General features: G+C 45.4%; 1 protein-coding gene across 1 annotated transcript in view; it reads right to left on the bottom strand.

Moving 5' to 3' along the window:
* IGSF9 (immunoglobulin superfamily member 9) overlaps positions 1–17924 on the bottom strand; it is a 90823-nt gene that overhangs the window by 68830 nt on the left and 4069 nt on the right. The window contains exons 2-3 of the mRNA XM_054998884.1: positions 12973–13355; positions 8643–8837 (exon numbers count right to left, since the gene is read on the bottom strand). Of these exons, the coding sequence (XP_054854859.1) occupies positions 8643–8837; positions 12973–13030 (253 nt within the window). The 5' untranslated portion in view covers positions 13031–13355. The remainder of the gene's footprint in view (positions 1–8642; positions 8838–12972; positions 13356–17924) is intronic.

The raw sequence follows: 17924 nt of genomic DNA, 5'->3' as shown, positions 1-17924 counted from the left end.
GAGTCCAGTAGCACCTATAAGACTCACAAAATTTGTAGTAGGGTAGGAGCTTTCATGAGACTCAGCTCACTTCTTCAGACTCACAAAAGCTCATAGCCTACCACAAATTTTGTTAGTCTTATGCTGAAGAAGAGAGCTGCGACTCACGAAAGCTCATAGCCTACCACAAGTTTTGTGAGTCTTATAGGTACTCTTGGACTCTTGCTGTTTTCTACTGTGACAGACAGACTAACCTGTCTTGATCTATCTGCCGCTGCAAACAGTTATGTTTTCCCACCATCACCCAAAGAAAGGATGTTTCTGGTCTTCAAGATTTAAAAAAGAAGAGGGAAAAATAGGTTCTTGGCTACTTGCTACCTTGGATATTTACCGGCAAAAATTAAACGAAATAACTTTTCAACTCTAGAACCTTACACGTCACTCCAAGGAGGCTGTACTGTTCAGAAGATTAACCTGCTACCTATCATTCAAGGCACTCCAACGAAGAGGTTCAAAACTGTGTGTTTAAAAAAAAAATCTTGAGGGACAGAAAGTTGTTTTTTGAAGGAAAACCACATAAATTGTTTTTAGATTGAGGTGGGGCATATATACAGCACTTTAAAGTGGCAATACTATTCAATTCCCCTGACAAAGAATCACTAGTGCAGGAGATCTTTTAAAAAAACAACAGCAACACTATTTTTACCTTGAGGACTAGAAGTTTTTTTCAAGATGCCTGAAGAAGGCATCTTAGCTGGTGCAGTTCCTGGGGCACGGAGGAAGCAATGGCGGTCTCAGGCATAACTCCCTGTCAAGGTGTGGCTAACCCCAGACACGAAGCTACGTTTAAATCACCTTTTAACAAAAATCTTAAAGGACTAGAAATTCGGGGCAGACGATGCACTGCTTGATAAACACTTACTGGTGGTCCCCGGCCCCAGGGAGGTTCGCCTTGCCTCGACCAGGGCCAGGGCTTTCTCGGTCCTGGCCCCAACCTGGTGGAACTCTCTGTCTGTGTCAACGCGGGCCCATTCGGATTTGTTATCCTTCCATCGGGCCTGCAAGACAGAGATGTTCCACCAGGCATTTGGTGACTGAGGTGGGCACACCACCTAAGATATCATGTCGGCCTCCTGCCATGGGGGGATGGTATATGCCTCCCTCAGGCTCTGTAAACATTTATGACTGGTCACCCACCCCACAGGTTATTTAGTTTCAGGGGGTAGGGCAAAAGGTGCGGTGGCTGTTTATAATTGATTTTAATGTTTATACTGCTGCTAAATTTTGTTCTATTTATTGTATATCTTAAAATGTGATCCGCTCTGAGCCCGCTTACGGACAGAGTGGAATAGAAATCAAATTAAATAAATAATAAATTCTGACTGAACAGGCAATGAAGTCTGGGCTTTAGGAAAGGGAGGGGGTTGCCCTTAGACAGCATGTCTGCTAGGGAGAAAAAGGCTGGCTAGCCTGGGCAGAGTATATTGGATATCTGGAAAGGACAGAATAAGGTACAGACCTCTGTAACTTTAAAAACTGCAGATACAGCAATTCCGTAGCATTGCAAGAGAAGGTAACAGAGGAGAAAAAACAGCCTTAGGCACAGCTTCCCAAATTCCCACTTCTGCTAACCGAACAGCAAGATCCCCGATTTCCTTTGCAGTGACCAAACCTACAATGTGAATTTCAATGGATGCCCCAAAAGATACTGGCACTGTTCGGCAGGGGGGAGTCAAGATGTGTGTATGCAACTCCCCCTTAGGGCTGGCTGTCGCTCCCAAAGGAATCCCCCCCCCAACCTTTTGGCCACCAAGAAGAGCTGCCAAACAGCCTGCAAGCTCTGCAGTGAGATCAGGGGATTAGGCAAGAAACAAAAGGACAGCAAACCAGCCATCAATTCAGCATCAGTGTCCCTGCTGAGAAAAGTTCTTTGTGTTGGCCCCAGCAGAGGCCGAGCTCCTTGGCTTCTCGGATGCAGCCGGGAAGGGGCCGTTCCCTCATCTCCCTGGCTGAGGCCCCTGACCTGTATTTCTGGCATCGCCTCAGCAATGCAGTGCTGGGAGTTGCTCATATAGCCACTGGATTGCACTGAGGTGGGGTGGAGAGAATGACGGTAAATCGAGGAAACAGTTTCAAAAATCCCCCTTAAAGCTACACAATATTTCAAGAGGGGAAGAAAGGCCAATGATGAAGGCCAAGGTTAGTAATCTATGGCACAGCCAACCACGCTGAGGTCTGGACACATGGCACATGCAAGACTGAACTCTTAGAAAGCTCTTTGGTTAGGTCAAAAGCAGATTCAGGTATTCAAAAGGGAGGGGGTCTTTTTGTATTACTAGTTTGTATACAAATAATAAAGTGCATGTAAGAAAAACAAATTTTCTACAACAACAACAAAAATCACACTTTTATGTTACCATTACAGATGGAAGCACCAAAGCAGGATTACAGCTGAACATCAAAAAGACAAAAGTAATGACTACTAAGGAAGTGCACAATTTTAAAGTTGACAATGAGGAAATTAGTAAAGATTTCATTAGCATCTTTACGACTAAACAACTTTATTGTAGCATAAGCTTTCAAGAAAAACAGCTCTCTTCATCAGATGCAGCTGGCGAAGAGAGCTGTAGTTTGTGAAAAAAACTAAGATCAATATAATCTAAACTGTGGTATTCCCCATTACTATGTATGGATGAGAAAGATGGAAACTGAAGAAAGTTGAAAGGAAGAAAATTAATTCATTTGAAATGTGGTGCTGGAGGAGAGTTCTGCGGATACCATGGGCAGCTAAAAAAACCAATATGTGGGTACTAGATCAAATCAAGCCTGAATTCTCCCTAAAAGCTAAAATGACAAAACTGACGCTATCGTATTTCATGAGAAGACAAGATTCTCTGGAAAAGTCAATAATGCTAGGAAAAGTGGAAGGCAGTAGGAAAAAAGGGAAGACCTAAAACAGGATGGCTTGACTCAATAAAAGAAGCCACATCCTCCAGTTTGCAGGATCTGAGTAAGTTTGTTAATGAGAGGACATTATGGAGGTCTTTAATGAATAGGGCCGCCGTAGGTCAGAGGTAACTTGATGGCACATAACACACACAACACAGAGATGGAATATCAACCTATCTAAATCAGACAGAAACTAAAATAAAACCCCTTCATTGACTTAAAAGCTACCCCACCCCATTCATCAGGTAACACATTGTCAAATAGAATATATATTTTAATTCAGGTACTCTCAAGATTAACAGATACCAAGCACCATCTTCCAAGAGGCACGCCTTCCTTCTCTCTCACACACACAGGAGGAAACACCTCTTTGATAATGCTTGCCCGCAAGTCACATATGTGATGTTTTTCATTCATATGCAAATTTAGTTCTTAGCTCAACTAGGATTTCCTGAAATTGGGCAATGGTCCCAGTTATTGCTCATTCGTACGCCTGAAGAACACACACAGGAACAGACACTACAAGCTCACAGACAGAAACATAACATGCACCCAGGAGCAGTCAGTCAGTCTGCCAATCTGTCAATATTATTTCATTAATCCGGGATCTAAAATGGAGTACTCTTGGGTAATATACAAGTGTGGACTGATTGATTCTGCAAAGATCGTCCCACAATCAACTAGGTCCTGCCTCGATTTTCTGTCCATGACTCTCCCAATTCTGGTTCTGCCCCAACATTCCAAATTTCATCCCAACTCTACTTCCTAACCCACAACGGTTAGTTTTGGGACTTGCCAGGCCTGCTCAGAAGACCATTTTTGAAAGCGTATCTGATATATCAGCTATGTCTGCCATAGCTTATCACATTCTGTAGGGGCACCAAGAGCTGGTGGAACACAGCACCGAGATCGCACAAATTACACGCATCATGCACAAAAAACCAGATGTATTATGCCCATTTTGCAGATAGGCTTGGCTGTGTATATAAGTCAGAGAGCAGCTTGCCTAAGGTTGCCGAACTCAGGGGTACCCAATCACATTGTGGGCAGTTTTAGAATACTGAAAACAGGGAGCAGACACTAGCACAAAATGGCTGCCACGAGAGTGTATCTTGGTGTCAATCACAAAATGGCTGCCTCTGGCTTCTGCAGCCAAACACAAACCATTGGGAAGGTTGCAAGTAAAACTTCCTATTATGATGAAGGCAGCTACTTCCCTCTGCAAGTCTCTCTCCCTGATACCACCGGTGTTTTTCTCAAGCATCTCCTGCTCCATTGAAGAAAGCCGGGACTGGAATTTTGCTTTGAGGAAAGAGGAAGTGGGCAATAGGAAACAGATCGCTGGTTGCCATATTGGGGGAACTAACAAACTGGGGGCAGAGACAAGATTTCTTCAGCTTAGACTCTAGAGGTTACAGGCAAGGGAAGAGCTGTGTGTACGAGCATGGATTTGTCCCAATCATGTCGAAAATGTGGAGGAATACGGGATGAGGAATACAGGGGTGGAAGAGTGCAGAAAGTTTCTACCCCTGCCACATTTTCAAGCACTTTCAGCTGAACATACTTCCTATATTACTTTCAGTGAGGAAAGTGTCAGAGAAGGAAGAAGAAATTTTCACACTCTGCCTGCATGGTCTTCTCCTATTTGAAAACTTGATTCCTCCTCCCTAACCTGGGTGTATCAGCAGCAGATCTGAACTGATCACACCTTGATCTGTGGCTAGGGTTGCCAGGTCCCTCTCCCCTCCCACTGGATGGGTAGGGTACTTCGGAACAACTTAACACCCACTCAGAGCAGTTCATAACAATCACCCTGTGAGGTGGGTGGGGCTGAGAGAGCTCTGAGAAAGCTGTGCTTAATCCAGGGTCACCCAGCTGGCTTCAAGTGGATGAGTGGGGAATCAAACCTGGCACTCCGGATTAGAGTCCCATCGATCTTAACCACTACACCAATCTGGCACTCTTCCCCATCACTTCCGGAAGTGACATCACCGCACCTCCTGCACTCCACAGGGGCAACTTCTGGGGGGCTTGCTACTAGCTTGCCCCCACCCGTGGGCACCTGGGAACCCCATCTGTGGCCATCATGTCTAGCTTGAGCGAGAATGGTAAAGTAGTTAGCATGTCACGCTAGGCTCTAGGGGACCCAGGATCGAATCCTCACTCTGCCATGGAAGCTTGCTGGGTGACTTTGAGCCAGTTGCTCTCTCTCTCAGTCAAACCTACCTCAAAGGGTTGTTGTGAAGATAAAGTGGAAGAAAAGAGAACAATGTAAGCTGCTCTGGGTTCCCATGGAGAAAGATGGAGTATACATGAAGTCATTAATATAAATAAAATACACAAAAACCAATCACAGAGCAGGAGAGAGAGTAGGATTACTTACATAAAAAGGGACAGATTTGGATATAGGGAAAAAAATAAGCACATGAAAACAATTAGGGAGTACAAGCCATTTCTTTTGCAAAGCTCTAAGTTCAGCCAGGCAGATAAAGTACCAAGCATGGCTTGATTCTAAGCCCGAGGGATAGGTAGTAGCAGGCTAGCTTCCCTCCCCCAGCCAGCCGCCACCACCAGCTCATCGATAAGAGGGAGTGGGGAGAAGCAGGCTGTGTTTGGCGCTTCTCCTGCTTTGCTCGAGCAGGCACCCATTGATGTGTGCAACGCCTTTTCCCCCCTGGGAGCTGGCCTGCCTGCTCTACTCCAAGCCTGACACTCAAGAGCGCCTGTCCCTGCGCAGCCCGGGGCGGTTGGGGGATGGCTGGTTTTCTCTCTCATCAGATGTGACAGAGCAGGATGAGTGACCTGCGCCAGTGGAGGCCCCACGTGTCACCTAGTTTGACAAGCTGAATTAGCCACCCAAGAATCCTCCAGCGGTCCATGCACACTGCACTTAGGAAAAGTTCCTTTTAGGGGTGGGCAAGTTCTACCATGCATTATTCAATTAAAAAATAGTTGTTCTCCCGGCCGATCCCAAAAATAGCATTCCAAGTAGCTCACATACCTTAAAAGTTGCAAAGAAAGATATTATCCACTAGCAACAGAGCCCAATGTGTAAAAAAAAAAACAGGCTCTAGCAGTGGGACCCTGGGAGGGCCGCGCGAAGACCACGGAGGTGGCAGGGAGCCCCACTCCACAGATGTGGCCTTCCTGCCACCTCCCCGTTGCATCCACACAACCCTCCCAAGGCTGTGTGCTGGGATGCGGCATCACGCAGGGCCTTTGCGTCACCTCCACGGCACGGGCACCTCCCTGTTGCCTCCGTGGCTGCAGCAGCGCAGCTCTCCCAAGGCTATGCGGCAGGCTACAGCATTGCACAGGGTCTTCTTGCTGCTTTCATGGTCCAATGTGACGGGCCTCCCCGCTGTTGCCGTGGTGGCAAGGCCGCTCAGCAGGTCAGGGTACTACACCACCTTTGAAGCTCCTCAGAAGCCTGGCAGAGGCAGCATGAAGGCCTGGCACTGCACTCCCAAGGCCCCACAGCAGCCGCAACCACTGACGACTCACTTCTTAACCTGGCGCAGGTGCACCTGCAGAACCCTCAGTGCACCTGCACCAGGATAAGAAGTGAGTCGTTGGCAACTCGCTTAGCCTTTTATATCTTAGGATAGGAATTCACAGTTCAGAAGACTGTATTGGAACAGTAATGACTTGGCAGAGAAGTTTCAGGTCAGTACAGGGATCTTGGGCTTTTATGACAGCCAGAGAAGGGAAATTTGGTACGGGAGATTTCTCCCACCCCTGCAAGACCGGCATGAGCACCAACGAAAATACTCTCTCCTAAATGCCCGTGGCATTCATACCCAGATGGTACCTTGCCAACTTTTAAAAACATGCTACTCTTCTGTATTATCAGCCAGACATCAGAGGCAAATTTAGGAACTTTTTGCCCACGTAGAGGAAATTTCTTTTTGTTCTCATCCCCAACAGAAATTAAAACTTCACTTGCACAGATTTCTCCCATTACCTTTGGTATTATTTAGAAACCAAGTACGATTTGCCAGTCACATGAGAAAACTTGGGAAATAATTGAGCTTCCATAGTTCCCTCCCCTCAAGCACGTCCACATAGTAAAAAGCTTCCAGATTTTATGGGAAACAAACATTCCGTGAATCCAAAAGTCTTTCATTCATGAACCGGGTTAACAGACAAGCCATGGTCCTGTCATCATACCACAAGGATACCTTTGTACTTCCGCCTCTCCTTGCACTATCCTCTTGTATCAAAATTTAGGGTGTTTGATTCTTGGGACATAAGTTCACCACCTCTACTACCTGAAATGAACTGGGCGGCATCTTGGGGCAGGGCTTTCGCAAACAGTACCACCAAGATTGTGGGACATTCTGCCTAGGAAGGTCCACCATCCTTCATCCTTGAAGGTCTTCAGGCACCAAACAATAGCGAGGGGGGGTGGTTTGCAAAGAGCGTTGGGACCTCAACTATTAATGATCAATCTGTCGCATTTATTTCCTGCCATTCTCCCAAGAAGCTTAAGGAGATACACGTGGCTCTCCTCTCCTCCGTTTTATCCTCACAACAACCCTTTGAGGTAGGTTAAACAGACAAGGAGAGAATGGTCAGACCAGGCCTCATGTTCACCCCATTAACTTATTTTATTTTTATTTTATTAGATTTATATCCCATCCTTCCAGTGAATGGGCTCAGGGTGGCTAACATCAACAAAATATCAAGAAATACAGTCTTAAAAACATATAAAACTATAAAAGTTATCACCAATCAGAGTAATTCAATTCCAGGTGTTGTTAAAAAACATAGGCCACTGTAAAAGGCATAAACACCAATTCTGCAGGGTCAGCTGTGGAATGGTACCGGAGCAGGATGGAAAACGGGACATGGCGGTCAGGAAAAAAAGATGGAAAAGGGGGATGGACGCCGGTCCTCAACCAAAGGCCTGGGGGAACATCACCACCTTACAGGTGCTGAACTGCAACATACCCCGCAGGACCCAAATCTCCAACAGGAGTGCGTTCCACCAGGCCGGAGCCAGAGCTGAAAAGCCCCTGGCCCTGGTCAAGGAAAGGCGAACATCCCTTGGACCGGGGACCACCATTAATTGGCTTATCCGCAGAGCACAAGACTTTGCAGGGGATATAATACGAGAGATGGTCCCATAGGTACTTCATGATCGGGCATAGACTGTTCCCTCTAGTAAGTCGGGATGATTTGGTCCAGTCTCGCTGACTGGTTTTGTGGACGGGGTGGTTTTAAAAAAATTCTGCCGTGGTTTAATGCGGTGTTATTTCTATGATGTTATGTCTACATGTTTAGTACAAAAAACTCACCTTAATGGAATTTTGTTAACCACCCTTGCAATTTGCTGCTCCTAAAGCAGGAGACAAATATTTTAAATAAATCATCAAGCGATGGCTGTTGGCTCATGTTTCATGAGAAAGTGTCATTGGAGGCTATGTGTCAAGACGAGGGGGGAGAAGATTGACCTGTTGGGTTTGGGCCTGTCAAGCAGCAGTCAAAAATAGAACTGACTATCTCGGATCCCAGCCTGGGACCGGACAGTCTCTTACCAAATCTATAGCAATGGGGCTGCAGTACTAAAGTCCAGTGGTTAACAAGGATCCCAAATATTTGCCTGAGTCTCTTGTTATCTTCCATGCCCAAATTTCTGGGATTATCATAAATATACCCTCCCACACACCAATTCCCCATTCACCGCCAAACCGCTTGCAGTTCAGACTCACCAATGTACTCCGGATCAACACGCGGGGAGTAGAGACCAAACTTGATGAAAATGGGGAGGAGGAATCCAAAACGCACCCACTCGATGACGTAGAGGGGGGGATTCGCCTCGTCTGGCTTGAGCAGGTCACAGCCCAAAATGGCGCTCTCACCCTTCCGGCCAACCACAGCGCGGGGCTCTGCCTCACCGTTAGCCGCTAGCAATAAAGAGGCAGGAAGTATCTTAAGTCTCTAAGAGTTAAATTCCACCCACCCACCCCCTTCAACAAGTTTAAGCATTTTTGGTCACAAAACATATGCTGCAAAATAGGCGTATATTACACTGGATGAAGGGTGGCCATCCAAAGGCGATGATGCACGAGTGAACAGAACCTCAAAAATAAAATTCTGAGCCACATTAAGACAAGTAGGGCAGGTAAAGACCAATCTGACTTGTAATACTCAATCAGTAAAATTAGTAGAAACTACATGAGAGCAGGATGTGATCCACTGCAAGTGTTACTGTATATACAGTGTACATACAGTGTATATACACATAGAGAGGGGAAGATGGTGGCATTTGGTTTTTCTCTCTTGGGCTGTTCTACCTACAATTTTGGGCAGCACTATATCGTGGCTAGACAGTCAGACTAAAATCTGGGTTTGAATCCCCAATTTGCCATGGAAGCTTACCGGGTGAGCTTGAGCCAGTCACACACACTCAGCTTAACCTACCTCACAGGGTTGTTGTGGGGATAAAATGGAGGAGAGGAGAACGACGTAAGGTGTTTTGGGCTTACATCATTCTCTTCTCCTTTTTTAAAACTGGCAGCTATTATGTGAGGTAGGTTAGACTGAGTGTGTGTGACTGACCACAGTCACCCATGGAGTTTTCACAGCAGAGTGAAGATTTGATTCTGGATCTCCCAAATCCTAGTCTGACATTCTAATCATTACATCACGCTTCTTACAGAGTAAATGGAAGCCATAGTTCTCTCAGCCTTCCAAATCAATTTGGAGGCAGTAAAAAAAAATTTCCTCCAATTCCACTCCACTTTGTAGAAACTCATGCTGAACGAGTAATTTGCATAAAATCTGATTAAAGAGCGATGAATATACCATCTTTTGGAAAGTGAAGGTTTGTGCACTGGAGTAGGCATAAACTAGCAGCAAAGGCACTACATGTGCACATACTTTGTGATCCCATCAAACATTTTCAAGTGTGGTATGGGAACGCTCACAAAAGGCAAACATTCTCAGGCTGAGCACGGGGGTATTTGCCGGCTGAAATTCAGCAAGTTGGATGGAGAAGCAGAGATCTTGAAGGATATTGGGCTTCCTGCCTTTGATAGGATCCAGCTGACCCCGGCTGACTCGGTGAAAACAGCTACAACAAAGGAAATGCCCCCGTGGTATACAGTAAAAAACACTAACAAGCATAGAAATGAAATTTATAAAGTGCAAAAGTGCAAGGTGCTATAATACAATAAATAAATAACAATTTTATAAATAGTTGTTAAATACATCAATAAATAACATTATCATAAATGACGACCAAGATGATACAATTCACCATCAATAATCATATACAATACATGTAAGAGAAAATTCTCGTCCTGCAGTCAATAGATGCTGTGCCCTGGGTCTGAAGTAAGTAATTAATTCATAAAGGCAGTTTTTGTAATAACTTTATTTCTTTTCTTTTTTCTTTTTCAGGTCACCCCAGGTCCAGAGAAGCAGCCAGAAAATACAAGGTGGCCCTGACAGGGTGCTAGCAAATAGCCGGTTTCGCAGAGCTTCCTTAGGGGTTCCTATGGCTGCAGTCTACCTGTGATAATGCAATATATTAGTGTTATTTACTGTATACCACGGAAGCATTCCCTTTGTTGTAGCTGTATTAGACCGTGCTAGCTTCTCTTTCTTTGGGATGACTCGGTGAAAAGTCTAGGGGTTATAGTGGATCCAGTACTGCTGCTAGAGAAGCAAATAAATGCAGCAGTGAAAAAGCCTTCTCCTAATTTAGCCTGGAAGATGGCCTCCAACATGGCTGATCTAACCACCCAGATTCATGCCACGCTAACATGGAGATTGGACTGCTATTGGGTACTATCTATGAATGAAGATATGCTCCCACTTGGTAGTTCAAAGTTGCTAAAGCTGACATGTTGACTACTTATGCTTTAATTCAGAAAGGTTTCATCTATGTGTTTGGCTTCATGCTAGTTTTCAAATTTGTGGCTACCATACCCTATTGTATCTGTTTTCACTGAATACCCGAACTATTTATCATTGTATTTTTGCTCTGTGAATGTCTTAGCTATTGATTATATTGTATTCACCTGCAGTAGGAAATATACCAAACTCAATGAGAAAGGTGGACTATAAACAATTATCATTATCATTATTAAAAGTAAAGGTAAAGGTCCCCTGTGCAAGCACCGAGTCATACTGACCCACGGGGGGACGTCGCACCACGACGTTTTATTGGCAGACTTTTTACGGGGTGGTTTGCCATTGCCTTCCCCAGTCATCTACACATATTATTATTATTATTATTATTATTATTATTATTATTATTACTACTACTACTACTACTACTACTATTACTATTATTATTATTATTATTAAAATTTTACACAACGCATTCAATAATAAATAAAAATCACATGTTATCATTGATTGGCCTTGCTGAGCTGATATAAGTTTCCACCAAAGTATCAGCCAGATATCAGTGTAACAAGTATGTGGTTCCAATTGTTGTTGTTGTCTAGCAGAAAGGAAAAGCTTCACCTGCTGAAACTCAGGCTTGGTTCAGATGTGAATGAGCCCGGAGGAGCCTTGAGGCTCACGCATCCCTACCTCCCCTCACATTAGATTTTTTCCAGATCTGAGACAGGTAGTAGCATGCCGTTACTCGACTGACGATTTGTGGTTTCCCTGCAAACTAGGATTCCAAATACCGATTCAATCCTCATTGGTAAAGAAGGCACACAAACCACTGTGGTTTGCTGGGAAAGTGTAAGCCTCTAATTAGCTGTCTGTACACGAGGGAAGGAGGAGGCGCAGCAGCTCGAGGACCCCTCAGGCTTAGTCACAAAGCTCTGGTGACAGAGGCTCAGTCCAGACGCTGTTAAAGGCACAAGGAGCCCTGCCAAGAAGAATTACGTTGGGGGTATGAACTCGTGCCACACGGAAGGCAATGGAAAGCAAAGAAGAGGGGGAATCAAACTAGCGGAAAGTTAAAAGCTGCAGAAATCCACGGGAAAATGGGAAAGTCACACACTCGGCTGGTTATGTAAGCCGAGCATACAAGAAAGTTGCAGTGACATGTGCCACTGCCAAGGGGCTGGCAGCAACTGGGCAAGCAAATGAAGGCTCACGCAGGATGAGGATAAATTCTCAGTTCCAAATCTGACTATTGAATTCCTGACGTGAGCAAAAAACCCCTCTTATATTCAGGTCTGTGTGTATGTCGCGATTCCTTAACGTGTCGGTAAATACAAAATTCAACTTTTATTTTAAAAGCAAAGTTTCTAGCCCTCAGGGTTGCAAAGATACGCTTGGAAGTATATAATCTCCAGTGGTCAAAGAGTAAGGCAAGGGTCCCCAACCTTTTTGAGGCTGCAGGCACCTGTGGAATTCTGACCCAGCGTAGCAGGTGCAACCACAAAATGGCCCCCCTTACAGGAAGTGAGGTTTTGCAAAAAATCTAATGTAACTCTTCAATATTTCAGGCGGAAGCTCTGATTAACAGAATACCTTTTCAAACGAACATATTGTCTAAAAATACCTTCAGTCATGCAATGAAGATCCTTGCATTGTGGTGGCAGCTGCTGCTGAATCAATTTCTAAAAATCCGCGCAGCCAATCAGATCTCCAGTGACCAATCAGAAGCCCTGCTGGTCAAAAGCCCCACTGGCCCCGCCCACACTCTAAAAAACTTGGCAGGCACTAGGTGTTAGCAGTTACCATGGCGCCCACGGGCACCATGTTGGGGACTCTAGAGTAGAACTTGAGAACTCTGTCCTATATGCCCATTGGGAGCTATTCCAAGCTGTCTGACAATAGCAAAGCACGCAAAATTCTGACCGACCCTCACCAAGTGTAATCCGTGGTTGCCACCACACATTCAGGCTGGAGAATAAAAGCAGGAGAGAAGGCTCGCACTTTTGGTTGTGAAAGAAAAGAGAGACAGAAACCAGAGAATGATGTGAAAGAATAATTGCAAGAAAGAATGAAACCAAATCTAATCGTTATCCTGGGAGCTGAATCAGATATTGTTACCGTGACATTTTTCAATAAGTAAATACACAGCCACACACACCAAGCTACTGCCCAGACATAGAGCCTTACCCTCAGCGAAGCTGCTGCAGACCAGGCCGAGGTAGACAGTCCATAAACACCAATTCATAGCACAGCTGCCACCGCTAAACGCCTCACAGTACCACCAGGCCCAGATGTGTCCTCTTGCTGAACCACAGAGTTCTCAAGTCCTACTCGTGCGGCAGTGCTGGGATGAAACAAAAACTGAGGCTGTCGGTGCGTTCCAGGATACTTGTAGTCTGGAAGATCTCGGACAGTTTTGGAGGCTCCCGGCAATGGTACCTTGAGGACTGGCCTCTGTTTCTCATTCCCACGGTGCCCTTGGAGAAGCACGGACTTTGGGCGTCCCAGAAAGAAACCAGCTTTCAAGACAGAAGCTCCCACAGTCCAGTGTCCTCAACACAAGCCGATGCCTGTTGAGCAGAAGGTCACAATGAGAAGATAAATTAAGAAATGTCCAGACGGACTTGGCTCCAGGTGTCTGTGTGGCTGTGTGTCATATCTGTGTACAGCCATGCCGTGGTTGTCTTTGTTGTATTGTTTGTGCCACAATATCCTGAAGCTATACTGCCTTATTGCTAACTTGATGTGTACTCTCTCTGATCATTCATAACCATATTGCAGATGTTCAGGGCTTTTTTTCTGGGAAAAGAGGTGGTGGAACTCAGTGGTGGAACTTAAGACCGCACAATGACGTCACTTTGGATCAGCTGGAACAAGGGGGAGTTTTTAAAAGTTTAAATCGCCCTCGGCAAAAATGGTCACATGGCTGGTGGCCCCGCCCCCGATCTCCAGACAGAGGGGAGTTTAGATTGCCTTCTGGCAATCTAAACTCCCCTCTGTCTGGAGATCAGGGGCGGGGCCACCGGCCATGTGATCATTTTTAAGAGGGGCCAGAACTCCGTTCCACTGAGTTCCCACTGAAAAAAAGCCCTGCAGATGTTACTTGCTTAGGACCCAGAACGGGCCTCCCTGGTTATCTTAAGAGAAATATGCGTGTCTCAGCTAACCGTGACCTTGGTGTGTCTAGATGCCAGCGTTCACTACTCTTCCCAGATGCTGGGAATACTTTATTGTATACTTGATGCATAACTAAATAGATTCTCACAGGACTCGTGTAGGCTTGCGTGCCAAAACCTTAGCTGTTATTTGGCACGTGGGAAAAATCAGCCTTAACACAGACTGCTTGATTTGAATGGTCACTTCTGCCAAACCCCGTGATGGGGTACAGACCTGAACTCCATAGATTCTAATAAAGCTGCTTCTGCTGGGAAAAAAATTCCCACAGGTACACCAAGGATGTTCAGTATCTCTTTTACCCACCGAAGGAATTCCTCACAAGAAGGTTGCCCGAGGTTTCAAAGTGTTCCTCTTTATCCTCCAGCTTTTAGCATAATCAGCCCAGCTGAATTAAGCCAGGAGAACTTTTCAGATCTTTAACATCTGATTTGCACCTCCAGTTCATCACTAGATAGCTGCCTTGCTAGGGGAGAGGTGGGCATGCATGCTTAAGTCAGCCCAGAGTCTGACCGCCCATACATTCTGTGCTGTTTCACACATTACACAGACCAAACAGATGAACTCGGGATTTGCCATCCAGGTTTATGCCTAACTATCAATCCAAGCTCTTCGGACCTAGCTTGCACTGAGGGGATTCAACAGGTGCTGGGCTGTACAAGAGGGACCTCACACAACTTAAAGAACTTTCACACCAAGATTAACATAGAGAGAAAATCAGCATGCAACAGGGACTTGTCCCTGACGTGCAAGCTGCAGAGGGAAATCAAATGCATTTAAGAGCATGCAACTGTCTGAACCTTGGCATGCAATCTAAAAGAGCACAGGGTTACTGCCTCAATGAGAACTAGACCCTTGAGATGCAGAGATTTTCAAACGGTTCTGGACATCATTCCAGAATGCACATTCTTTGTAGGAACAGGCAATAACTTGGACAGGTGCCCCTGGACAGGGGGTATAAAATTGGTCTAAATAAAATAAATGTGTGAACAGGCTATTAACATCCCAGATCTAACCTTCCTACCTCCACACAGTGATTTGCAATGGAACTTCACACATGCATTCAATGAACCTGTACACAAATTCAGAGATAAAATGACACACATGTATGCCTCCTATTAACCCTTCTGCGGGATAGAAGAATCAATTGGTCCATACATCATCGTACTTTATTGTAAACTGAGCCCCAGAATATAGATTTAAAACCCCACAGAGTGGGGCTAGAGACAAATAGGGGTGCTGTTCTACAAGCCCAGGGGAAGTCCCAGGTTTCCACAGAAAAAGGAGAAGTTAAAAAATCCAAGACTGGGTTAGTGTCAGTAACGGGGAGGGGGAGCGAGACAGATGGAAAAAATAAAAGATGGGATGGAACGAAGATAAAGCTTTAGAGGGGAGGAGCAGAGAAGGTGAAAAAGGAAAACGGGGAAAGAAAAAGGGAGGATAAGTGAGTGAAGACAGAGCCTGCCTGGGGGAAACAGAAAAAGGCAGGTATGTAGGTAGGTGGGTGAGAGAGCTGCAAAGGCAAGAGGCTGCAAGCACTGACGGCGAGGCAGAGAATAAAAGCAAGAGGGAGAGACAAAGTGGTGTAATCAGACTCTTCCTGCACCCTCCCGCAAGTCCTCCTGCGTCCCCTACTTGTAATTACTCTAATCCCCAAATCCTTGAGATGGGAAAGCTACCCATCAACATTCTCTTTGGCTCCGCTCAGATGCACCATTTGGAAGATCAGCGGTTTGCACTCCGCCTCTTCGGCTCTCTTACACTTCAGCACAAACTACTGTTTGTTGGGATATCCAAATCAGCCAGAGGAAATTCATGTCCACCTTGTGGTTCTTGGTTCTGGTATGGAAGGAGAGCAAGCGCCCAAGATGGCTGATTTGGACGTCCCAGTAAAGAACCATTTGCCCAAAATGGAAGTGAAAATGCAAGAGAGTTTGGTGTAGTGGTTAAGAGTGAGGGACTCTAATCTGGAGAACCGGGTTTGATTCCCCACTCCTTTGCTTGAAGCCAGCTGGGTGACCTTGGGTCAGTCACAGCTCTCTCAGAGCACTCTCAGCCCCACCCACCTCACAGGGTGATTGTCGTTGTGGGGATAATGATAACATACTTTGTAAATTGCTCTGAGTGGGTGTTAAGTCATCCAGAAGGGTGGTATATAAATTGAATGTTGTTATTGATGATGATGATGATAATAATACAATAATAAAATAAAAACAACAGCAATTGCAATAGTAACAACAACAATTATAACAACAACAAAAACAACAATAAAAACAGGGGCAAACCCAGTTTCTATCATTCCAACCCCTCACAAAGACACACCACCTTTCTGAGAATCCATCAGTCATGCTTTTAAACCAGTACACTGACACATTCTTTTCGGGCAAGAAAACCTGCAAACTGCTAATTTGAGGGAGCTTCCACTTGACCTTTCCCTCTTCCCCATTTCTCTCCATCACTTTAACCTAATTTATCTCCCATGTCTTGGGGAACAAGAGGTCCGGGCAAGCTTTGCCCCTCCTTGGATCCGTCTGGCAACAACAACTGAGATGCTCCTTGGGAGCAAAGAGCTCCCCTTTTCACCTTCTGGGTGTCCAGGGTCTCCCAAAGCCCACCCACACATCACTTGAGAGTCTCCCAAGAGACTCTCCCTCCATCATCTCTTTTCCCCTACACTTTTTCTTCTTTCCTCCTGTCACATCCAATCTTTGCAACATGTCTGAATGAAAAGCACATGTCGGTACTGGAAACAAACTCCACGTGGATTCCAGGCGGCCACAACTGCAACTGAAGTGGGTAGTTCTTTTTGCGCATTTCACCCTATTCGGCATGTGCAAAACTCACCGAAGGAGAAACCCCGAGGGGAAGGTAGCTAGTGATTTGAGTGTTTTCTTGTTACATTGTCTTAAATTGAAGGCAAGCAAGTCCATTCAGGTGGAACAATGGAATGGAGAGGGGGGGGGGGGACTTTGGACTAACTAGCTCCGAAACCAAGTTTTTCATTTAAAGACTATCACAAAGTCCCCAACACTTGCTGGAAATGTTTATAAGGCTTCAGGCGAAGCTCAAACGGATTCCAAAAGCATAGCTGGCATTAGGTTCCTGGGGGACTTAAGAATTGCCTCTAATACGAGGCACAATGAAGCAGTTGCTTTTGATCTGGGGGGTACCACTGCAAGTCAACAAGCAAATTATTTTATTTTCACCATCAAGAAAGGCACCGTTTGGATTCCCTCCACCAAAATATCTCGTATCCATCAGCCCTCCTAATCAGGGGAGGAGAAGGGACAGATGGTGTGTTAAGATAAGTCTGCCTTGGCCTTATTTTGGGTACCCTTCAGAAGTGAGGGGGGCGGTCACCAGGCTCATGGCTTTGGGGGTTACGGTGGCCAGACTGTGGAAAACCCTTTCCCGACAAGTCTGCCCGGTGCCTAAGAGCCAAGCTACAAGTGATGCCTGACACAGGTTGGACACTTGTCAGCTTCCCTCAAGTTTTGATGGGAAATGTAGGCATCCTGGTCTTGCAGATGTATTGGAGAGCCAAGCTGTAAAACCAGGATGCCTACATTTCCCATCAAAACTTGAGGGAAGCTGACAAGTGTCCAACCTGTCAGGCGTCACTTGTGGCTTGGCTCTAATTTATTTTTCTTGTGGGAGTCCCTGAAGGCCCTTGTGATGTATTTATTTACTTCTCCTCTGCCTTTCTCAATTGAGACTCGAGGCGGATGACAAACGTATGAAAGACAAAGAGAAAGGCTCAATCTTTGGCAGGGTGGGACTTTCTAAAGGCTCTGGCTTGGCAATATTTGGAGTCGTTGACAGTTTTTGCTGTTGGGGTTTTTTTGAACGGGGAAGTGTCATTCATTTTGATTGACTGTTGGGAGGGGTTAACATGTTTCAAATAAATCAATACAAATGCTCCACGTAGGAACCAAAAAGAGTCTGTAAAGATACCCAGTCTCTAC

This window comes from Eublepharis macularius, chromosome 1 (genome assembly GCF_028583425.1).
Source record: "Eublepharis macularius isolate TG4126 chromosome 1, MPM_Emac_v1.0, whole genome shotgun sequence".
NCBI lineage: Eukaryota > Metazoa > Chordata > Lepidosauria > Squamata > Eublepharidae > Eublepharis > Eublepharis macularius.
Note: the sequence above shows the minus strand (reverse complement) of the source record. Positions and strands in the feature narration are given on the sequence as shown.